This window comes from Diadema antillarum, unplaced genomic scaffold, assembly GCF_040938485.1.
Source record: "Diadema antillarum isolate AM-2024a unplaced genomic scaffold, OU_Dant_1.0 seq00001526_RagTag, whole genome shotgun sequence".
Lineage (NCBI taxonomy): Eukaryota > Metazoa > Echinodermata > Echinoidea > Diadematoida > Diadematidae > Diadema > Diadema antillarum.
Genome location: NW_027272258.1, coordinates 2,802 through 29,081, shown reverse-complemented (window position 1 = coordinate 29,081; position 26,280 = coordinate 2,802). Strand labels below are relative to the sequence as shown.

Below are 26,280 nucleotides of genomic sequence, written 5' to 3'. Positions count from 1 at the left end.
ATGGGAAACTCGACATACCATGAAGACTACTGCAGAGACGACAGCAGCGCCAAGTACCGCTTCGACAACCGCAGTACTACCAACACTGCCACCCCTCAGTGAGTAGGACATACTTCATAAGCATAGGGGCAAGCGGGCATTTGGCTCGCTTCCTTATTATACACCCATTCCACAGAGATTTCTTCTCGTCGGTCACTCAGTGTCAGACAAGTCGGTCGGTGATCTGATGAGGCAAGATCGTCAGATGAGGATCATACGCGACATGTCTGACACTCACCTGATACTCGACAAAAAAAAAGTTGGATTCATCACACTGCGATTCAATACACTCTGGTGGGTGACCGGAGACAACAATCCCTTCCGTCTCGTGAGCGATGAGAAAAAAAAAAAGAATCTCTGTGGAATGGGGTATTACAGTACGGATCATAACATGCCACACATCACACACACAAGAACACACAAGAGGAAGTGAGTCTCTGGTGAGAGACTAAACTTTGCCATTTTGGCATTTGGGACAATAGGCGTCAAAACCACATAGGTATCAGGTACATATGTATATATATGTATGTATATATATTTTTTTCTTTTGATAGAGGTAACGTTGACGAAAAATAATCATCGTGAAAGCCTATAACCATGAAGTCATATTCCTCAGAAGTGAAAAAGAGGTATACATAGAAAGAAAGGGGATTATTCTTTGAGAGCGGGCTACTCATGACATGTAATGGTTATGATAAATAATAGTTTCTTGAAAAAGCGGTACTTTAAGAAGACAGGCCATTACATGTATGAAAATAACACAGGCGAAAGACTTTCTATTTGCCTAAGAAGAAAGCCTTTTAAGTAGACCTACCTGTCTTCTTCACTCGTCTTCTCTTGAGCACGGTAAGCCTCCTGGGTGCACGTCACAAGTTCGAGACCCATGAAGCCCTCCTTCCCCTCCATACCGAAACTACCTTAAATGAATAAAATATTAACAGGGAATATTTGAATACGTTTTACTGTTGTAGGCGACTACCGCTGCGCCTTCGAAGTCGACTTTTGCAAGTTTACACAACCATGGTATAATGATTTCGACTGGCAGAGACGCAGTGGTCCAACTCCAACCAGCGGCACTGGTCCTCAGGTAGACCACACCTATGGCAATGGTATGTTTGAGTCTTTCTCAGGAAGTTTTTACAAAACATTTAAGTTTATTCAAGTATGCAGTCTCCTTACTCTGAATCAAAATTTGTCATACTTTTGTGTACATCAGTCGGTTCGTTATTAACACCAAGTTATTCTGAAGGTCCTTGATTCCGGAGATTCGTTATAGACCGACAGCGGAAAGAGGATACGGATATGTTTTTTTTAAATGGCTCCAATAATCAGAAAAATATGGTGAGTACCAAATTAAATAATCTCGACATGAAATATCATTATGGCGCTATCACATAGACGCCTACACACCTCGTTTGCCTTAGTATTTGTTTCAATTTGCATGTTTGTGTTGGAGTGACTGCTCTTATAACCTGTCTGGTGTCTACAGGGAACCACCAAGATCAATCTGGATGCAGTATTGTGAGGTAGGACATTTGTGAATTACAGAGCAATCATGTTGATTCTTCACTGGACTCTCACTGTTGTCTCAGTATATCTATTGCGGACCATCAACGATAGCCAGACCGCTAGTCTTGGCAGCCTACTCTGGCGTCCCACCGTGCATACCGCCAGGCGAGGTAGCCCGCTCGATAAAAGGGATGCCAAACTTGAACTTCCCGCGCACAGGTCACATCAGAGACGCCGCCTGTCATACCCAGTAGACTCTTTGTTCAGGTTACGTAATCACGCCCCTGTGTCTTTATCACACTCAACGTTGGACACCATTCGACAACTTGGAATCGACCGTCAATCTCAGAGGCAAAAACGCAACCAAAGAGGTAAAAGAGGGGGCAGTCGACTTCGACGGAAGATACCAACGGTAATCGGACATCGGATGACATCGACCGACTCGTCACCCCTGCGAACAGGAAGCGAACTGCCACAAAGAAATAGAACCAATCTAATAGTGTCCCGCTCGTGTCAGCTCAATCGGTAAGAACACTACCCGAGTTTCCTACATTTCTTTTGGCGAACTCGCGGTCGCTCAACAACAAATTTGATGAGTTCTTCGCCTACGTTAGAACTTATGATATTGACGTCACAGCAGTCACCGAAACCTGGTTTCGTTCCGATCAACCCGACGATTACATCACGTTGGAGAATTACGATGTGTTTGTGAAATCGAGATCGCACCGCCGGGGAGGGGGAGTAGCTTTGTATGCAAAGCAATCACTGAACTCTCAACCGGTCTCGGACATCATCGTTCCTGATGAATTAGAAGTCGTATTGTTGAAAGTTTGCCCAGAACGACTCCCACGATCCGTTTCCATCATTGTTGTAGCGGCCATTTATCACCCACCCAATGCGCCTACAGCCGACAGCCTGATCGATCATCTTCTTGAATCGATGGACCTCATTTCGTCTAAGCACCCCAATGCTGGCTTTATCCTTTTGGGGGACTTCATTGAACTCGACATCACTCCACTGACTGCCAGTAATGGATTTGCTCAAGTTGTTGACAAACCGACCAGGGGTCATCAAACACTGGGCAAAATTGTGAGTAATATAAACCAATTTTATGTGACACCATCCATACTACCCCCACTTGGAGCCAGCGACCATGCCACGGCCATGTGGTCTCCACGGGAATTCACACCTAAGCCGAATCGAGTTCACATACGAACAACTCGACCTATGCCGGACAGTGCCATGCGTGAATTCGGTCAGAAGCTGAGTGATTGTGACTGGTCTCATGTACATGATGCTACTGATGTTGACGCTAAATGTGAGACATTTTATTCAACCCTCCTGTCGCTGATCGACACATACTTCCCCACACGTACCACAAGAACGCATGGACAATGACAAACCTTGGATCACGCCTAAAATCAAATCTCTAATCAAGCAACGTCAGAGGGCATTTGCCGCTGGTAAAACAGCACGCTGGAAGCAGATAAGAAACAAGTTAACCAGATGTATAGCCTCTGCAAAGTCTTCATTTTATGTGGAACGTGTACAAAAAATGAAGACGGCGCATTATCCCATCGACATCCTGAACACCATCTTTCGCAATGCTGACAAACCCAAAACCGTGTCAACACTGGTAGCAGTGGATTTCAGCAAAGCGTTTGATCGCATTAACCACAACATCGCGATATCCAAGATGCTCGAGATGAATAGTAGTAGTCGCAGTAGTCGCGTGGATATGTAGCTTCCTCTCCAGCCGCGAGCAGTGTGTTAGATACATGTCCACGTACTCTGATTGGCTGGAAGTTTCCGCGGGCGCGCCTCAAGGGACTTTGCTTGGTCCGGTCATATTTTTGTGTATGATCAACGACGCGTGTCGTGATAGCGCCCACCCCAGTTGGAAATATGTCGACGATCTGTCATTACTGGAATGCAGGAAAGTGAACGAGACGTCAACTCTTCAGAACACTGTGCACGAACTAGATATTTGGTCAGCAAGTAACAATATGAAATTTAACCCCAAGAAATGTGTTGCAATGAATGTCAGTTTTGTACGTACAGAATTGATTTCGCCAAAAATAACCGTTGGAAATCAAGAGGTAAAGGAAGTAACAGTTGTAAAACTACTGGGAGTTTTGATCCAGAATGACCTCAAGTGGAATTGTCATGTTAATGATATTGTCAAGCGGGCAAGCATGAGGCTACACATGCTTCGAATTCTCAAGGGATTCAATCTTCCCCTGCGTGATCTGTTGACAGTCTATTGCTCTTATATACGGCCCGTAGTAGAGTATTGTGCACCAGTTTGGCACTCGGGTATAACCGAAAGTCAGAAGGCTCAAATTGAGCGAATCCAACGAAAGGCTGGCTTGCCGCCTCATGCTTGGGCCGCTCTATGGTCACTACAGACATGCTCTGGACACTCTGTGTCTCCCAACTCTAGATAGCAGACGTGATAAGCTGGCATTCAAATTGGGTAAAGGCTTGACCAAAACACAGTCACCCTTCCACCATTGGCTCCCTCCTACACGAGCCGCCATAACTTCTAGATCTTTACGTAAAGGTCAAGCTTACTCAGAAGTCCGCTGTAAAACGGAACGATACAGGAAAAGTGCTCTTCCATACATCATAAGGCTACTCAATACTAACGGTGTGTGAAGCTATACACCAGGCAAGATATAGAAGGTTGAATTACATCCTTTTGTTTTTCACTGTTTCTAAGAGTACCCATAATTATATGATCTAATTTACTGATGGTGTTGCTTTTTATATGAATGTTTGTAATGGTGCAATATTAAGAAATTTCACAGTAATTCATTGGTGTGATAATAATTACATTTTAAGTTGAATTCATTTTTACTCCATACAAGTCAAAACTTTTTGTCATACAGTATACTCAAGGCAGTTTCAATACATGTAGTAGCAAGTGATTATTTGCAAATCGATTGTTATCCCGGGGAACTCGTATACTTTTCACTGGTATAATTTTATGGTGCAGATGTCAATCGTTTGTCTCGTTATTGAGCCTATACTGTCTCAGCTCTTAGGCAGCAATTTCATTCATACATAAACACAACACACACACACACATACACACACAACGCATGCATGCACACACATACACACACACACACTCACGCACACACAGACACACAATCATACGTGTACAAGTATCCCATGCTTTTGCACGCACTTCAACAGAGCGTTTGTAACAACACCGAGAGATAATTTCCTCGTGGTAAGAAATAGATCAATTTTCTGGCAATTCCATTTTATACTTCCAAAGAATTGTTGTTGTTGTTGTTGTTGTTGTTGCTGAACATTTTCGCTTTTACTGTTTCCAATCACACCCACATCACATGATTTAATCTAGTGACCATGTTGGTTTTTTTATATGAATATTTGTAGGTGCAATATTAAGATATTTCACAGTGATTATTTGTTGTGGCAATAATACATATATATTGAAAGTTGAATTTACTAATTTATCTTTTACATTATGTATTTTTAAAAGCAACGAGTGATTACGTATTATTAGTGAATCGATTGCTATCCCGGGAACTCGTACATTTTCACTGATATAATTTCATGGAGTATGATTATAGAGGTCAATTTTTTGTCTCATTATTGAACCTTCTGTGTCAGCTCTCATAGCAGCAATTTTATTCATATAACAACACAACACACACAACATACACACAACTTACGCACACACAAACATACTCACACACATACACACACACATACACACGCCCACAAGCACATGATCATTGTATACGTGTATAAGTATTCTACGCCTTTGCAAGCACATTAACAGAACGCTCGTAATACACCTACACGTAACTTTTTCGTCGTAAGAATTTGAATTTTGTATATTTTCTGACAATTTCGTTTTATATGTGCAATGAACTGTTGCTGTTTTCAGGTGATATATTCGTGGTGGAATAATGGACGATTTTGTTATGTTTTTATGACTGCATGTCCGTCATGTATAATTAGAAAAGTTGCAGCGATTTTATCACTGTTAAACATGTAATACCATACATTCGAATACACACACACACTTATGCACATTACACATAATTATATAGAGTACATTATACACATACACATTATACACACACCCGCATCAATGCACATCATACACACACATGTTTACAGACACTCCCCTCAAGCGCATGTTTGATATACAGCAAGAGGTTATTTCCTTGTGGTAAGAATCTGAATTTTATATATGTAAGGTTGTGTTTTTTTGTGATAGCATTTGTTGTATAGTAAAAGACGGTTTTGTTATGTTCTGTGTAGGTCTATGCATGTTCGTCGAGTACAAATGGGAGCAATTCAGTACTGAACAAACAAATCATAATACAATTGTACACTGTACGCTTGAATACACGCACGCTAAATGCACACACGTTAAATGCACACACACATAACCGTACACACTTTAGTATTATGTGATGTTTAAAGACACATCCTTTAGGTACCTCAGTAGCTGTTCGAAATGCACCAAGAGGCATTTTACTCGTAGCAAATTATCGGAATTACATTTTATGCATTTTACCGTGTATGTATATAAAGAATTGCAATTCCATGTTTATATCTGTAGTACAAACAGGTTTGTTATATTCATATGTATACATCATGTCTTTTATGTACAATTGTGAGCAATTCAGCAATCCATATTGATGCGAGTCACGATTTCAATAAACCATGAATAATAATAATAATAATAATAATAATAATAATAAATTAAAAAAAAGTTATACTTAGTTAAATACTAAGTTACATATAGTCGTACAAATTCAAGAGTAAGGAAAACAGCAAATAGCTTAACATAAAATACATAGACCTGTAGGCCTCTTTGATAGTACGATCTGTCTTTTTCAATACGCTGTATTTCTGGAACAATTTTTTAAAGATTTTGATTGACAAACCCTGTTTTCAGATGTAAACTAACCCTATTTTAATTTCCTGTTTACGAACGTGATTATTTAGGATAAACAAATCCCCGGGTACATGAAAATTTATGATAAAACGGACCAACAGAGAGACAAACATTTCTTAAACTCCTTTATCATTTGACGGAAGTCTCAAAGGTAAAGTCAGCTATCATCCCAAATAAAACAAAATCCGTATTGTATGATAAAAGAAATAGCAAATAGACAGATGACGGGAACATATCGAGACAATACGAAGGTATCTCTGACTGGCAATGATAAATGATTATGCCAAAATAAAAGCGTAAACATTCTTTAAAGATTATGGGTTTCACGTCATGCCAGTAAAAGCTCAATATATAAAAGGAAATAAATCATATTTCGTCAGTTAGATTTTTCTTTCAATAGTCAAATTAAAGTTGTTTCATTCATTCTTCGCCAACTCCACATAACCACAAACATATACGCAAAATGTGAATGAAAGTAGAGGGATATCAACATGGGCGTAAATCCCGGGTGATGGGGGGGATGAATCCCCCCTGAAATGGAGGAGGGGGTATGGCCTGTACAATCATCCCCCCTTAAAATTTGAGAAAAAAAATGGAGGAAGCAGAAATGTGATTGTATCAATTTTGGCATATTGCATGACGTTCGTTCGCCCGCCTCAGTTCAGACAGGTAACAGAGCTGAACAATATTCTATCTTGTAGAAAAACTAAACATAATTTTCTCAAGCGCTCGCTCGCTTCGCTCGCTCGCGAAGAAAGTAATACCAACATAAGGTATGGTTTAGTTGTTGACAACGTCAAATAGTATAGGCCTACATGTAAACATGCTTTGACGCGAGCAACTCGGGACCATCTGCAATCGTCTTATGCACGAAAACAAACAAACAAACAAACAATAACAAAAACTATCCCGTCATAATTGAACCCCCTCCATTTCCTGAATAATTCCTGAAACGATGATGACTCCAATGACTCAGTCAGGATACATCTATGGGCATACACAGGAATGATCAAGGACGTCGAATCTATCGGGGGGGGGGGCAAAGGGGTATTTGCCCCGCCCCTACGGAAATGTTGGGGGCAGACAAATCATTTGTCCCTAAGCAATTCCCGAGATGAGGACAGATCTCGAACTTTCTTTGTGGAAAATTGTCCAAATACCGCAGAACTATGCACCAGATCGCTGAATTGCAATCATTGAAATTTGAAAGCTCCGCTACTGACGTATTTCATAATACTTTATCATAGAGTGTGCAGCAGATCTTTCACTTACAAAAGCTACCTCGTATGCAGAGATGTCGATGGGGGAGGGGGTGGTTCCCCCATAAAAGTATTGGGGCAAACATATCATTTTGCTCCTTCTCGTAACCCCCGAGATGTGGAAATGTTCTTACTTTTTTTACATCTCTTTCCCGCTTGGGAGGTGGATACCCCCTCCCCCTTTCTGTCCTTTTCTTTTTTGTTCTTTTTAGATTGACAGATTCCCAAATGTTTTATCTTAAGCGTACACCGGGTCTGTCACTTCAATTACAAAAAAAAAAAAGAACACAAAAGATCCACCGCGGGTGGTAAGGGATATTTTATCTTCTTTCAATCAACCCTTCCTCCGCTTTGTTTCCAATTAAAAACTTTAGTACACTTTGGGAATTGACGCAGCTTTCCGAATTTTCCATCAAAAATTTTCATTCATATTTGTATTCTAAGAATGCAAAAGCCCACTCGTATACAGGGAGAACGATCCTGGAGGACTAGGGGGGGGGGTTGTCCCCCAATAATTCCCGAAATGAGAAAAATGTTCTTGCGTTTTGTCCAAATCTTATCTAAAGTGTACACCAGATTGCTGGATTTCCATTAAAAAAAAAGAGCAAAATCTCTCGTGTTTGGGAGGGGGTACCCCCCTACGAAACCCTCCCCTCTGTAACCCTTTCCCTAGCCTTAGTACACTTTTCAGATTAAAAAAAAATCTGAATAATTATGAATGCACCAGACCGCAATATCACTTATATTCCGAAAACTCGAACTCGAACTTCATGTACCAGGGGAAGATCCCCCTTTAAAGGGATCGTATAGTTTTGGTTAAGACCTAATTTCAGGTTTCTAACATTTTTTGATGAAATAATGAGAAACCTCTTATGAAATATGAAAGAGCACGTAATTCCATGAGGAATTCAACGTTTATTTGATGAAAATTGGTTTTGAAATGGCTGAGATATCCAAAACAGAGCGATTCTAATAAGTGTGGGACCCACACTTTATTACGATCGCTTTGTTTTACTTTGCTTTTGGATGTTTCAGTAATTCCAAACCCGATTTTCATCAAATAAACTTTGAATTCCTCTGAAAATGGTATGCTCTGTACTATTTCAAAAGTGTTTTCTTGGTATCTCGCAAAAAGTTAAAAGCCCAATTCTCATCTCCACCAATACTGTACTATCCCTTTAATCATCCCTTTCCTCGCTCACTTCCCCCGTTACGGATAACTTTTTTTTTTTAATTTCCCAAATATTCCATCAAATATGCGTATGCGAGATATCTCAATTTCAATTTTATAAAAAGGAAAAAGCTCCCTCGTACGGGAAGGGTGGTAATACTAATAGCACTCGCCCATGCCTTCTCCTGGCTCGCCCGCCTCCCCCCCCCCCCGCCCCATCCATACAAGTATAGACTGTGGCTACACTTTGAACATAGACATGCCACAAAATGTGTGCACCAAAGAGTTTAAATGCACTCAGAATGTACAGAATCTCCCTTGTGTGAGATAGGAAGGGGGAATAGGGCTTATCCCCTCCCACCTTCTCTGATTGACAAAATAATTTCCAGATATTTCAACAAGAGTGTGCACCAGATTGTTGAATTTCAGTTCTAAAACTGAAAAAAAAGCTCCCTCAAATATGGCCACCCTTCCATTGCTTGGTCCCCTCTATAGACTTAGTTCACTTTTGGGAATGACAATTTCCGAATTTTCCACAAAAAGTGTGCTTCAGATCGCTTTATATTAATTCTAATAACGCTAACACACAGATGATGCACACTCGGAATGAGAGCTAAATTCCATGATTTTAACACTTCCCCCCTCCCCCCGCTCGGTCGCTCCGCTCCCTCGCACATTCCAACTCCACGTCCCTCCCGTACCCACCATCATGAAAACGGAACGATGCCCTGCGGATGATTGCTTTATTGACTTAAATCAAGAAAATTGAAAAATACAATAGCTACAGGAAAATATCTACTACATTATTACATACAAAGAAATGGAGATCCATATTACCATTTGATTGAATTTATTTGGGCATTATTCAGGGTTTCGCTACACTTTTGAAAGGGGGGGGGGTCAAAATCGCCTGTCAGTCTAGGAGAAAGAAAGTCAAAAGACAAGACAAACAACAACAAAAACGTCTTCATATTCTTAAGATCTGATTTTCCACCGAAAGTCGGCTGACAAGCAGCAAAACAAACAAAAACAAGAACTTGCCGCCACTTCCCTCCCACTTTATATTTCATGCAAAAGAGTGGGACATTCGATCCCTGTAAAGTGTGTGTGTGTGGGGGGGGGGGGGGGCATCAAGCTTCTCTCCCCCCTCCCCCCCCCCCCCCCCCCCCCCCACAAGGCTGCGAGGGTCCGGTTATGGGCTTGTAATCGTGGTGATGGTGACTATATCGCCGATCATCCCCCCACTCCTCAGTACGGATTGACGCCGTTGGATATCAACATAAGTAACAAGAAGTAATTAGACGATGTCCGTGAATGATATTTTGTTTTCTCTAAGTGCTCTTATGATTATGCGTGATTATGCACAATGTGTAGCCTGCATAGCTTAATGAATTATATTGTTCCACTGCATGATTTAGGCCTAGATGAATATTTGGGGTCAGAGATGACATTTCATGCTGACTGCCAGTGGCGAATGGCATAACGATTAAAAGCGAGCGAGCTTGAAAATTTTGACATTTTACATGCCAAACACTGCCGTTTGTAGCAATATTTTTTCGCTTTGGAAATTAAGGGGGGGGGGGCACCGGGCGCAGCTGCTGGCAATGACTGGCAGTAACATCAGGAGAATGGCATAACGATTAAATGCGAGCGAGCTTGAAAATTTTGACATTTTACACTTACAGTCCAAAAACTGCCGTTTGTAAGCTATATTTTTTTCGCTTTGGAAATTAAGGGGGATGGGTGTTCACCGGACGCAACTGCTGGCAATTACTGGCAGCAACATCAGGAGAATGGCATAACGATTATATGCGAGCGAGCGAAGAGAGCGAGCTTGAACATTTTCACATTTTACAATCCAAACACTGCCGTTTGTAGCTATATTTTTTCGCTTTGGAAATTAAGGGGGTGCATCGGGCACAACTGCTGGCAATTACTGGCAACAACATCAGGAATGGCATAACGATGAAAAGCAAGCGAGCGAAGTGAGCGAGTTTGAAAATTTTGACATTTTACAGTCCAAAAACTGCCGTTTGTAGCAATATTCTTTCGCTTTGGAAATTAGAGGGGTAGGGGGACGCCCGGTGCGCCCCCCTCCGATCCGTCACTGGTAGTCAAGGGTGTCGGTTTATGGTCATGATTGGGGGAGGTATGACCAGTGAGGGGGCGTCGAAGTGACCAAGCGGGGGAAGGATGTCCAAAATCTGCACTTTAGAGCATCCCCTAATTGTTTGTGTTTGTGTGTGTGTGTTTTATGTACATGGAAAAGTTAGGAAATAGCCCAGGTCAAGTCTTATTATTGGCAATGCAAGGCATTTTAATATAGACTAGTATGTAAAGTAACTCGCTGCAAAATCAATGATCTAGCTTTGATATAACAATTCAATTTCAATTCAATCATAGTTTATTTCCAATCATCGAAAATCAAAAACGTAGTACAAAGTATACATGTGATGAAATGATATTGTTTAAACGTTTGCAAAAGATTCATGTAATATATATACGAGACAAATTATAGAACAACATATATGTACAATAATTAGGAAAAACACTGTATAAATACTTCGTGGGCGAGCGGAAGGTACAAAGGTATACATTCTACATCACATTATTGCGCAACATTGCAGCGACTCTTTTTGCCGTTCGGATGTTCTGAGTACACTGCGCACATCCTGCTTATATTCAGAATGCCAACCAGGAATCACGCTGAATCACAATATTTTGTCGGCTCTAGGCTTTTTGAACAATGTTTCACGCTATATTATACCCCTTTTATTATGGTTAAAAGAAATCATGGAAAAAATATATGATTTCATGATCATCCTTTCATGTCGATTTCAAAAGCAGTGTACTAACCCTTGAATTACCATTTTGGTTATTTTTTTTTTTTAAACCAGCGGATGGGGGGGGGGGGGGGGCACGTGCCCCCATGCGCCCCTGTAGTTACGCCACTGTTGACAGCCACATCTTGGAACACAACACATTCTTCTTTTTTTTTCAGGAACGGGCTTTTATATCTACACTGAGGCAAATGGAAGGGTAAGGAAATATTCCTCACTCGAGTCGGCCAGCATCCCGGCTGCAACCATGGGAACCGTTTGTGTCTACTTCTGGTATCATATGTACGGCTCGGACATGGGAACGCTGAACGTCAGATCGCAAGTGGACGGTGATCTCCTTCAAGTGTTCTGGACTCGTAGTAATTCTCTGGATGATAACTGGTATCAAGGACAGGCAGAATACACGTCCACAGAGGATTTTCAGGTACGTTTGACAACGTCCCTCTGAAGAGCAACTATTTTCGTTGTATGATGTGTGTCAAATGATGTGTTATCGATAAACTGCCTGCAACGTTCTAGGACTATAGCATGCCAACGTTTAATTGCTTCAGATCCATAGTGAAGATGTCTTGTAAAGAGAACTTCTTTGTCAATTAAGTTGACAAAGAAGTATACTATTATATATATATATATATATATATATATGGATATATATATATATATATATATGGATATATATATATATATATATATATATGGATATATATATATATATATATATGGATATATATATATATATATATATATATGGATATACATATATATATATATATATATATGTATATATATATATATATATATATGTATATATATATATATATATATGTATATATATATATATATATATGTATATATTGTAGCGAACAACGGGGCCTTGGCACTTATGCAGACCGAGCAGACCGTCCGTTTGATCGAAATATACAATCACTCTATGAAGAGGATAAAACCTTAAGTTTCCCACCACTTGTACGTCACCAGTCTACACCTTGCACTTCACACCATCTGATTCAAAGGCACATTCTCACTTCTCACATCTAATTCACCAACACACTGAAAAGTGAATTTTCACTCTCACTCCCGACGTTGTTTCTAGAGTACGTCGTCCTCCGACGTTCGCCCTGGAGGTACGTCGTTTGTACTTTTCATTTCCAAAGTACTGTACTTCGTTCTCCGACGTCAGTTCAGGAAGTACGTCGGACGTACTTGTCCCTTCCAAAGTTCTGAACTTCGTTCTCCGACGTCCGTTCTGGAAGTACGTCGGACGTACTTGTTCCTCCCAAAGTACTGAACTTCGTTCTCCGACGTCCGTTCTGGATACTCAATTATCCCACGATGCAGCAAAGCCCGCTCGAGAATGCTCGCAAAGGCTGCTGGATGAGTTGTCTTCTGCTCCCGAACCACCGGTTGCCATCCTAGTCCCACCAGCACTCATTCCACCCAATACTTATGTTATACTGCTCACGAATTCATCACAACTTCAGAGGCGACATCGGGAACACGAACTTGTTTATTTACAAATATAGTGTGTACATATGCAATTTATTCACATTCTCAAGTCAAACTGATCACCAAGATAGAGAGTCAATTGCTAGCCCAATGAACAGCCTCTCTTCTCCACTGCCTGGCACTGCCAGTATGGGCACATCAATGTGCTAATATATTACATATTTAAGCGGTAGAGCAATGAGAATGAGGTAGCTTATAGTACCTGTGCTGAATTATTATAAGCATGGTTATCAATTCCCCTAAAATTTCCTTTATTCTTTCTTTATTTTTACACAGTGTTAATTTATCCCTTTAAACTCTTCACAATTTGATAAAGATTATTTAAATCAAACATCAACAACATTTTCAGTCCCATAACTGATCATGTTTACTAATTAATCAACGTTAATCGTCTAAAATGTGTCATATGGCCAACCTGTATACACACGTATACACAGACAATGCTAAATGTATGTGTCAAACCTCTGTAACACAACTTTGAACTAACTGTAGGAATTATCGCTGCACTTATCATCCATACTTTTTATCACTATCTGAATCTCCACAAAAACCACTAATTGACAAATAATCATCAATACAGAAGACTGACTTAAAGGAACAATTCAAACACTCTTTTAGAATGCATAGCTTGTTACATGTATAAATCAGCACAAAGTAACCACGACTACATTGTGTTACTGAATTATTATATCCAAATTTCACTTTACCTATGGTTTTATACTAATTCCAAGTGAAACGCACCACACTCCACACAAAATAAATATCATTTTGTTACAATATATATAAACCTTAAAAAAAGTTTGGAAATCTGAGCTTAATCAATCATTTTTCATTTCTCCTTAGAAATGATTTATTTACGCTCAGTGCCACACAAAGATTGTTTAATTCTCTTTAAAATGATGCCATACTTATTATGATTATCGTATACATGGAGGTGCAGTGCTTACAAATATGAGGTAAAGTCAGAATTGAAAAGTTGCAAAATGGCCCAATTTTTGACGTCTGTAATGCAGTTTCCTCGTGATGAGTGAGTTCCCCACTTTTTCTTTGGTGTTCATTTACTGTAACATCCGCATTTTTATGGAGTGAAACATGTATGTATGCGTTCAACTAAACAGAGAAACACACACACATACACAACATTACACACACACACACACACACACACAAACGATATTGACTCAAACCATTTAATCTCACAGAACCTTGCCACATTAATCGCAACAAAGACATAAAGAGGTGAAATGACATGGTCTTGATTTTATTAGAGTTTCATCTTTCCAACTCTATCTTCATTTTGTCGTTATTTTCTGTTTACTTCATGTTTACTTTGTCTTTATATTGTCAATGAACATGATCGGGGCTTAGCATCTGGTGGACGAGCCGAGTGCTTGCACCACCGCCTGGCACCGTGTCCTCATGCTGTTGATTTGCGGCAGCGTCAACCAGTATCTGACGGAATCCTGCCTATGTCGTTGCATTTGTAACCCTCTTCCCCACAGCTCGACCAAGTTGATCCCAAAAATGTTGTATGGGATTGAGGTCGGGGCTGCATGAAGGCCAGTCCCATTTAAATGATGCCCTCTCTCTCTCGAGAAAGTTGCGCACATGTCTCGCTCTATGTGGTTTTGCGTTGTTATCTTTTTCAAGCATCTCGGCTTCAATTTGCCCTATATGCGCGGGCTTTTTGAACATTGCTTACAGGTGGCATGATGTACAACCATAAAACTTGATGAGCTATCAAAATTGCCTGGCATGGCACCACTGAAAACTTGAGTGTGAAGTTAAGATGCCTATTGAAATTTGCCTTCATGGCTGACCAGTTGAGAACAAAAGAACATGTTCTTTATGTACTCTTCACGATCATTCTTCTTCATAACGACAGTTTTTGTTCATTTTGCAACTTTTCAATGCAGACCTCATCAGACACATTTGAGTACAGTTTTTTACTTGATTGCATAATCATAATGAGTAGGATATCATTTTAAAGAGAATTTAATACTCTTTCCATTTATATGAAGCATGTATTGTATAGTGCTTACAAGCTGGATACATTTACAATTGAAGTCAGATTTCCAAACTTTTTTTGAAGGGTTTATATATATATATATATATGCATATGTGTGTGTGTGTGTGTCTGTCTGTCTGTCTGTCTGTGTCTGTGTCAGAAATTTAACAGAACCTGCCAGCACCGGCTTGAGTAAATGTGAAGGATTATCGCTCCTTTATTTTTACGCCACTGTTTAGCTACTTCATACTGTATGATTGTCACCCATGGAAGACGTTATCCCGTCGCTCTGTTCTAACATTCCTTGATTTCGCTCTTCTACAGATAGTGTTTCAAGGTGTAATCGGAGATAATTACAGGAGCGACATGGCACTTGATGATATCAGCATTGTGGCGGAACCGTGCAGAGGTACGGATGTTATCATAAAGGCAGTATATCGAAATTAGCACACTTGGAAGCTTAGTACAGAAGTCACTATACGATCTCTTTTCCTGTGATAATTCAGAGGGTAAAATGTACTTTCGGTGCTTTGAAAACATTACAGATGTTCCATAACGTAACAATGATGGGAAAATGCTAAGCACATTTCTCATGTAACATGATTGATTGAAATAAAAGGGTGAAGGATGATAAGATTTCATATTGTACAATCATGATCCCATCGTGGTAGAGGGACATGAGCATATTTTATATTGCGGACATTACATTTAATCTCCAAAAGTCTTGAAATCGAAAGTACAACGAGACTGTGTATTCAGATTTATCACATGGGTTACACATTTTTAGGCTATAACTAGGAAGAAAATGACCAAACCCCCCCCCAAAACCGCCACTTATAAAGATCTTATCACGTCAAGTCTTCATTTCACACTGTTCCTATAGGCCTTAGTCCATCTTTATGTAATTTAAATGGCTGTTACCATTTCAACTTGAAATATGCCTTTTCTTTCTTTTCTTATTAACTTTCATTTTCATACCATCGTGTTATCGGTGTAGGGAAGAAAACATAGACATGTGCCAAATGTAAAGAAGAAATTTAGTAGTTATTTAATAATAATAAATGTAATGGTCGAATGACGTGTGGTCCAATGTGTCCTCTCCCAGCTCTACATCAGTGTGACTTCGAGCAAGAGAACCTTTGCGGATACACACAGGATCAGTCAGATGATTTCGACTGGACCTGGAACAGTGGCTATACCACTTCGGACTATACTGGGCCTTCATTTGATGTTACCATGGGGACCACATCTGGTATTTTGTTGAAATTCATGAAAAATAGTAAAACTGGATACTTTTCCAAGTAATATCTATCTAGAGTGAAATTATAGTCATTATAATCAGATTTCTTTGACTTCGCAATTCAGATTAAGAAGCTGATTCAGAAATAGCGATAAAGTACAAGTGTACAACAACGAATGGACTCAGCTATAAATCATTCTTGAGCGTTAAATTCAAGTACTCCTTGTCAAAGAACCAATGACAACTGACAGTCAAGATTTAAATTTCAGGAACAAGACTGCAATGACACAACAAAATTTGTTTAATGATAATGTGGATGATATGATTGATTTGACTTCTGGTCTGTGTGTTATCCTTACCAACCAACCTTATATAATGTTCATAATCCTATTGAGAGTTTCTGCATCTTGCTTTAAATGCTTTGCCTTGTTATCTGCACAATAGGTCATTACGTGTACATTGAAGCCAGTGATCACAATGCTGGAGACGTTGCCAGATTGACGACCCCGGAACTTGATCCATCGGGGAGTAATGAAGTCACATGTTGGTCCTTCTACTATCACATGTTTGGTGACGACATCGGGGATTTGAATGTCTATGTGAGCTTCAATTTTGTTCTACATACGCTATTTTGATGTTATTTAACTATCAAGTGAGATGACCCTCTGCGACCCTCACAAGTGCGATCTTTTCCTCGAGAAGAAGGTCCACTCAAAGCTAAACCATGCAGTTTTACCCCCCAATAAAAACACCTCTTCAAACGCAATTACTTTATATCAAGGGGTTATGAATAGAAGAGTCTAGAATCACAGACGTTTCATTCTTTATAATTATGGTTCTATACGATTGAGCCCCCCCCCCCCAAAAAAAAAAAGAACAATATACATTCAAGGTGTTTACATACGGAAATCATTATGCAAAGTCGTATCAAAAACGGAAATCATTATGCAAAGTAGTAATAGTTGTACAGAACAATGTTACAAGATTCCTTATGATGTAAGTTCTGATTCATCCAGGTAGCGTTCAATTAAGGTGCGAAATCAAGTCAGTTCATCTGGATTTACTCTTTTAATTCCGAGTACGGTTTCATGTCCGATCAGTTCGTCTGATTTGGTGGCGGGAAGACGTCGTTGCCGATCGGCGCAGACGCACTACCGACGTTATTGATCGGAGTCAGTCGTCGAAAAACAATCCGGATTACAGAGCTGTACACCCGGGAGAGGTTGTGTCGTAGTCCCTAATCAACATTAACCTAATTATCATTCCCAAATTGGGAATGGTATGAACATTATGTCACAGGGCGTACTACATTTTGTCTTCTCAGGAGAAAGAGCCTTTTTTTTTTCCTCTGGGAGGCACTTTGCGTGTGTGGTTACCACGGATGGAGTCTCGAGAAAGGTATCCACCCGCGCAATCGTAAACATCGGGACAATGAAACACTTCAAGCGGAGCAGCGCTGGAGCATAAGTGTGTCTCTATGCCCTATGTCAGCGGACCTTCTGAGAAAATCCAACAGATTCGTTCAGGCTGTTGGATTCCCGTTCACTCCAAACCGGTTTACACACTTGATAAGTAGAAACTGGTCCATCCAAAAGGACAGGAAAAGGGAAACAACGTCGTCTATGCAATTCATTGTTAAGAGAGGAGGGTTGCAAAGAGAACTATATTGGTGAAACCAATACATTATCCACCAACGTAACAAAAACGACAACTATTCTTCAGCAATTGCGTCAATCACGCATAATGCAAATATATTTCAGGAATTGCATCCATAGATCGTATAGTGCCTATATCGTCATCATTACAAGCTCAATTCTGCCGTCATATAACATACACAGCTGTAAGGAAATTCTCCTATAAAAAGGAAGTAAAATTCAGGTCCTCAAATTATAATCTTTATATCTTCATGTACTTAACTGTTCGGCTATAAAGAAATTTCGATGTAACGATGGAAAACTGCCGCACCCGAGGACTCCGTTGAAACGGGAGTAGCCTGTACTATATTTCTGTGTTTCTACGCTGCCTTCACAACCAAAGTGCCGTAGTAGCCCAAGAGTATTAGTTTTAACCTGGACATTTTTGGTAACAAGCTGATTTTTTTTCAGGATAGGTCCAGAAAAATGTCTAGCATAACATACTAAAAAACCTCATAAATCCTCTTTTGGCGTTTTCCGCAATCCAAGATGGCGTCAAAAATGGTCGCCATTTCCAGAAATTCTCATAACTTTTCAACCAGGTGACCCAAATAGGAAATTTAAATGATTAGATATGTGTATTGAAGCATGAAGAACTCAATAAAACACACATTAAGAGATGTTGATGCACGCAAGTACCGTAATCCAAGATGGCGTCCAAAATGGCCGCCATTTCCTGAAATTCTTATATCTTTTTAGCCAGGTAACCTAAATCAAAATTTAAATGTCTAAATATATGTGTTGAAGGATGAAGAACTCAATGAAATACATATGCAGAGTTGTTGAAGCACAGAAGTACCGTAAGCCAAGATGGAGTCCAAAATGGCCGCCATTTCCTGATTTTTTTTTCTCATAATTTTGCAAGTAGATTCCAACTGCACACACTTGGAATGTCGAAACATACGTTTTGAGTCACAAGGAACCAAATAAAATACTTATACAGAGATATTGAAACACAAACAAAGCACTTAAGCACTTTCAGAAATCCAAAATGGTATCCAAAATGACTGCCATTTCCTGTTTTTCTCATAACCCTGAAACTAGGTAACCGCGATACGCACTTAAATGTATGAATATATATTTTGAGACATAAGGAACCCAACGCACGTAAGTACAAATAAAACCACGTGAATTCTTCGCAAAAACCAAATGTTGCCCAAAATGGCCGCCGTTTGTTTATAAAAAATTGCTGTTTTTAAGTCTGTTTCAAAGACAAAGCAATTCAACATAATGTTCGAGATTCAACAACTCAGTAGATCCAGTGGAATCTTTCCCTTAAATGTGCACAACACGGGTATAGGTTGGGTTGGATACATCCCCCCCGGGGGGGGGGGGGAGGAGGTGGCATGTTCAATCATTATTTTCCAAATATTCAATCTGAAGTATTTGCACTTTGTCATTGAATTGCAATCATAAAAATGCTAAACGTCCCTCGCTCTGCTCTTTTCCACAGACTTTGTACAGTTTTGAGATTAACACATTTCCAAATATGTCATCAAAACGTGTGCACTAGATCTTTAATACAAAATGCAAAAGTTAGTTCCCTCATATTGGAGGGTAATTTGCCCTTCCTAATCCTTCCACCGCTCACTTCCCCCAATATGAATTAAATACCCCTTTAACAACTCCCAAATATTCCATCAAATGTGTGCAAATGATTTATAATTATTTTCATTTCAATTCAAGTGTAAAAGCTCCCTCGTGCTGGAGGGGATGGGAATACTTGAGACTATGAATTATCCATTCTTTGAGGATGGACAAGCAATATAACACCAAGGGTGCACTAGGCAGGCTAATGACGATCATAGAAATACAAAACTCCCTCCAGTCAAAAGTAATGCCCCCACATCCTCTACTAGCTCATTGTCTTGAATATACTTGTCTTTATTCTACTTACACTTTTTGATAGAAACATAAATCTAGTTTTGTGCACCATAAAATCCGTAACTTGAAAAAAAAAATCTCTATTTTGTGGGAGGTCTCATCACCTCATACGCCTCCCCCGCATATTTCCATAAATACATATTTTCTTACTTTTAGGACAAAAACAAATCTCAGATATTTCACCAAAAGGGTGCGCTAAATCTCTGAATTTTAAATTGGAAAATGCCAAAATCTCCATCGTATGGGAAGGAGTGTTCTCCTCACATACTTTCCCCTCCCAGATACTTTCCTGAATATATATTTTTCCTAACGTTTTCAAATAGAAAACAAATATCGGATATTTCACCAAAATGGGTGCAACAGATCTGTGAATTTCATGTCTGAAAATACGAAATTTTTCCTCGTGTGGGAGCGGGCAACCCTATGACCACACTTCCATGACTATATATTTGTTTTGTTCTTTTTTTTGATGGAAACAAAAATCTGATATTTAACCAATATGGTGTATCAGATGTCTGAATATCAAGTCTGAAAATGCAAAATCTCCCTCATGTTGGGGGGAGGGGGAAGGGGATCCCTCTTCCACACCCTCCCATATATTGCCTATTTCCCTGAATACAATGTACTACTTTAAACATTTCCTACTCTTCGATGGAAATAATTCAATATCTTACCAAACGTTTGCACTGTATGTTTCACTTTCGAGTAAAACAAAAAAGAAAAGATCTCTCTTGTAGGAAAGGAGTATCCGTCCTCCATGTACCAATAACTATGAGTGCCATATTCTCTGATTTCTTTTATATAATTTAACCTAATCCACTCGAAACAAATAAGTTAATTTAGACACATGTTTAGGTGGAGCAATATACTGCACCAAAGAAATTCACTGTCATGTGATGAATTACATATTGTTTTGCAGCACATGTAGATACTAATTTTGAACATTTATATCTGGATAACAGATATCATAAAGAATTTTTATTACTTCTCAAATGATAACTGACATTTTCATTTAGAACTCACCTCATGGTAGACATCAAATATATTGGTAATAAAAAGGGGCTAGCACTAAATTTTCATCTCATGTGCTTAAGGTGACGAGAATGTACAGTGTCGGGGCGATTGGTAACGGGCTGTAACCTGGATGAAAAGCTACAAGAATTTCTGAAAATGGCGGCAATTTTTGGACGCCACCTTGGATTACGGTACCTGTGCGCGTCGACATCTCTTAATATGTATTTCATTGAGTTCTTCATCCTTCTAAACATATATTTAGACATTTAAATTTTGTATTTCGTTTACCTGGCTGAAAAGATATAAGAATTTCAGAAAATGGCGGCCATTATGGACGCCATCTTAGATTTCGGTACTTGCGTGCATCTATACATATCTTGATATGTGTTTTATTGAGTTCTTCATGCTTTAGAACATAAATTTAGACATTTGAATTTGTTTTGGGGTTCTCTAGTTGAAAAGTTATAAGAATTTTTGGAAATGGCGGCCATTTTGGGCGCCATCGTGGATTGCGGAAAACGCTCAAAGAGGATATACGAGGACTTTTAGTATGCTATTCTAGACATTTTTCTGGACCTATCCTGAAATTGTTACCAAAAAATGTCCAGGCTTAGGCCTTTTTTGACCTAATGTTCTTGGACTATAGGCCCTGTAGGCAATCGAGTCTCTCAACTTGTTTGTCCGATAATCTCTTTGTTGTTGTTGTGCTTATTTCACTCAGAGCAAAATGTGATATGACTATATCATCCGACTCAAAGATCGGAGGGCGAATTCCTACAGTGGCATTTTTAAGATTTTGACTATTTTAAAGACAATTAGATAAAAAAGCATGTATCTTTATCAAACCTTTTATCGAAACAGGGCATATATATATATATATATATATATATATATATTTATATAATTTTTTTCTTCTAAATACTGGACAGGTTTCCGGAGTAGCATTTTGAGGTATATCAGTTCGATATTCTTGTTTTTGTTGCTTTACTTTGTTCCCACTTTCAGATTGACAAAGAATTAGACCAATCGTTGTGGAGCCTTGGAGGTCGCAACCTGGGTGACCGTTGGTTCTACGCAGAGGTCAATGTTTCCAGATATGAAAATTATTCACTGACCTTTGAAGGTGTGGTAGGTGATGGACCACAAGGTGACCTTGCCATAGATGAGGTGGACTACAGGCTAGGATACTGTCAAGGAGCTGGTGAGATCTCTGTTGATAAGGTGTAGGAGAAATATAAAGAGACATAGCCGAGCCTTATTTTTATTTCAGTAGAACTTGAAATACACAAGCTCATGTTTGGCCAAAGTGTCTACAGCCTATTCGACATGATTCTCTATATGCTCAGTAAAAGTGCTCTAAATATATGTTATGAACATGCATATCAATATACGCATGCGCTGAAGGAGCCCACGTGGTGGAAGCTTCCAGAGTCTGGAGAGTGTTTGGAACAGACATGGCACTCGAGACCGAGAAATTAAGATTCAGTAAGTTGCTGTTTCTCAAAGTTTGGTGGTCATACAGCCTCTTTGTTTGGTGTCATCGAATGACGTGTGATGGCCCTGCGATCACCACCACCTTTTCCTCGGGGCCGTAATATGTAGTTGGGAAATATAAGATTACCTTATGATGAAATGTTAAATTCTGTTGTTTTTCGAAGCCCAAGTTTACACACATACAAAAGTGTATACACAATAGTGTGCCATAAGCGCACACAAATAAGGTAGGATTATAGCATAAGGGGAAATGATTTTTTAATGATCAGCCGTAACAACGCCTTTGTCTCATGTACCCGCTCTAGGGTAATGATTATAAACAGCGTCATATGCAATGTAAACATGCCCTTGATATATCAGTTGTTCTCCATTTATAATATATACCATGTGAATCATATTTTCCTTATAGAATTTCTTAGAATATGATGAAGACGGATATCCGCATGAAGCAAATAAGAAATTTTCGTTGATTCTTAACTCTCATGATACCCGACGTCTCCTTTCATAACAGCTACAGCAAAGTGGGCAGCTATCGAAAATGTTCTATTCATTCCAATGCTGATAAATGGCAATATTTAACATATCATATAATTTTTCTCGTTTTGCTGGCTGAGATAATCCTCACTAATGGTGCATATATCACCATTGATCACACCGCGATACTAATGTCACACATATGCAGACCCTATATTTGAACATATTTATGTGTTCAAATTTAAAATTAATATTTTTTATAAATTTATTATAAATTATTTTGCTAGATCCAAGAGGATGCAAGACTGCGTGGAAAACGTTTGATATTACGATGTCACAAAGACTTTTTCTCTTTTTATAGTAAATATCGCCTTATCCGACTCAAGACAGTCGCATATAGTCACTTCTTTTTAACATAGAACAATATTACTTCAAACGCATCTCAGTTTCTGTATAATTCAAGATTATTTTACACAAAATAAAAGATATTGATAAGATGTTTGAGGTGTAACTCACATTTTTTTTCTAACACCGGCAACACTCTAAATCACCGCAGCTATACTTCTTTTTATAATGCATTCTAGATGGAACAAAACCAGTGCAAATGTACTTTCTCAAAATTGTTACGCAGAAAATATGCTTTACGAATACTCAAACACACGCACACATTGAGCCTCATGGTAAGCTAAATCTGTTTCTTTTCTATTACAATGGGATAATCACGTTATGTTGTTAGGATCGTGTGACTTTGAGAATGGACTTTGTTCGTGGATGAATATTGGAGGGGATGAGTTTGATTGGTCACGTCATAGAGGAAGCACCTCGACGGGTACGACAGGTCCTAATGTCGACCACACCACAGGCACCAGCAGTGGTGAGTAAAAACAGAGTTTGTAAAGAAGTAAGGCTTCTATTTCTATTAAGCAAATTATATCTCACAAGTCATGTTGTCTTTTTTGGGGGCGAATTTTCACATGTTTAATCTAATTTTTCAAATCTTATGTACGGCTTCACTAAATCAAGTAAGCTTAAATCCCACTAATACTTCGTGAAGTGAATCATGATGTGATCATTACATGTTGTGTGTAATCATACCGTCCCCATGAGCCTCTAGTAAGGGGCAAAACACAGTGTCCACCGGATAGGACATTGAATGGAGGACCCGTGTGTGAGAGAGTCACAACTCATGCACGTAAAAATATCCCGCTTCATTTATTCATCGCAAAGAGCAGGGCGTTTAACCCGGTGTAGTGGTCCCGCCTAACATCCGCCTGGACCCCGTGGAAGACCAGCTATTGTAGCTAAATATGGGCTATCCAGCCATCTTTTCAGATGGAAATGAAACAAACTTAAAAAAAAAAAAACTATGCTTACTTTCTTTTTTTTCTTGCACGCTTGTATCTCCAATGCTAACACCGGGAACTGATGGGAACACTGGGAACAAGGCACTCTATTCCATCAAACTAAGACTCAATGTCATGCTAATTGATGTCAAGAGTGACAAAGATAAACCATGAGACATGACTCCCTCAAAAAGATGGTTGAACGAGGCTTGATTCAGACTCTCATTGTCTTCCTGACAGGGCACTATATGTACACAGAGGAGACGGGCAAGGCCATAGGTGAGCGTGCGATACTCTACCTCGATGAGCCTTTGAGTAGTGGTCAACAGTGCCTCAGATTTTGGTACCACATGCTCGGTGTGGGGCACGGCGAACTGATAGTTTTTGCATCCAACACTAGCTCCTTGATGATGGATGACCACTATGTGTGGTCACTGGCTGGACCACAGAACCCTGACCAGGACACATGGTTACTTGGTCAAGTTCCCATGAACTTTGACCTCACATATGCCGTGAGTAGAAATGCATGAAAATAGAATGTGGACGTTAACTTTGCTCTTATTGTCGAAATATCTTTGTTAGTAAACTATTTTTGAAAAGAAATTAATCCTTAATCCCGAATTCTGAATTGCAGACTCTAATTTTGTTGAAAATAGAATGATTACATAGAACATTTTATATCTCAAAAAAATGTGATTTATTGCTGATGTTTGATGGCACAGCATTCTGTCTCTCCGTAGGTGTACTTTGTTGGTATCATTGGGTCAGGGAGCTCGGACACAGCACTAGACGACATCTCCTTTCAGAGTGGCCACTGTGATGGTGAGAACATGAACACGTAGACACAAGACAATCTGAATGAAAACAAAAGCACGAATTAATGCCTACATTATAATGATTTGTACCGATGCCAGAAATTTATGATACCCTGCACTTACCACCATGTGGTGACATTTATGAAAAAAAAAAACTTAGTCAAAGGCTCACGGCTGCCGCAAACATATTGTGAAAATTGTGGGGAAACTTATAATCATAATCAGGAATAATCAGGACTAACGGAGTGCCATATTGCGTTAGTCCTGATTATTCCCGAGACTAACATATTCTATTACCTGAGACTAACATATTATATTATGATATGCTAGTCTCCGGAACTGAATAGTAGGTAGAGAATAACATATGAAACACACACGCACACACATTTTCTATCTAAATAAATAACTGATAAGATAGCTGAAACTTAGACAGAAAAATCCGTCCGTGCGAAGGAATTTTCATCATTTTTTAAAATACTTTTACGGCTCTCCTCGTTTTTGTGGTACACTGGTTATAGAAGTTCCCTTTAAGATGAATGGCCTCAGTGAAATGGTAGAATGTTTATCTGCAGGATAGTCCTCCTTTTTTATTTCTTTTTGGACAAAAAAAGTGGGGTTTATGCATGCTCTATCTGCAAGGTAGTCCCACATATAATTATCGCATTATAATATTTGTGAAAATAAATTACAAAATACGTATTTTCTCTCGGCTTGCTTCTTACTCTCTGGGCGTTTTTTAATATTTTTTTTTGTCCTACATTTTGGCGAAACTACAGTTTCAAAATACTTTCTAGTGTTTTCAAGATAAACTATCAACACATGTAATGTATGCATACATGACTAGAATAACCATACACTTTCTATTCCCCAGTCGTACCATCAGAAGCTGCCCCTGGGAGCGATGTTTTGCCCCTGTCATGTGACTTTGACGCTGACAGGTGCTTCTGGCGTGAATCCCTGGATGATGACTTTAACTGGATAAGACAAACGGGTCCAACTATTTCTGCAGGGACTGGTCCTGATACTGACCACTCGGGTACTG

General features: G+C 39.3%; 1 protein-coding gene across 1 annotated transcript; it reads left to right on the top strand.

The window, feature by feature from the left end:
* On the top strand, positions 1-26,280 carry LOC139710379 (MAM and LDL-receptor class A domain-containing protein 1-like; the record flags this gene model as incomplete). Its single annotated transcript, XM_071622295.1, has 13 exons — positions 1-73; positions 1,011-1,148; positions 1,632-1,919; positions 2,423-2,920; positions 11,928-12,190; positions 15,605-15,689; positions 16,386-16,532; positions 16,965-17,119; positions 22,118-22,313; positions 23,817-23,954; positions 24,664-24,935; positions 25,164-25,245; positions 26,110-26,280. Coding segments are annotated over exons 1-13 (2,506 nt in total), but the record flags the coding sequence as incomplete, so codon positions are not given.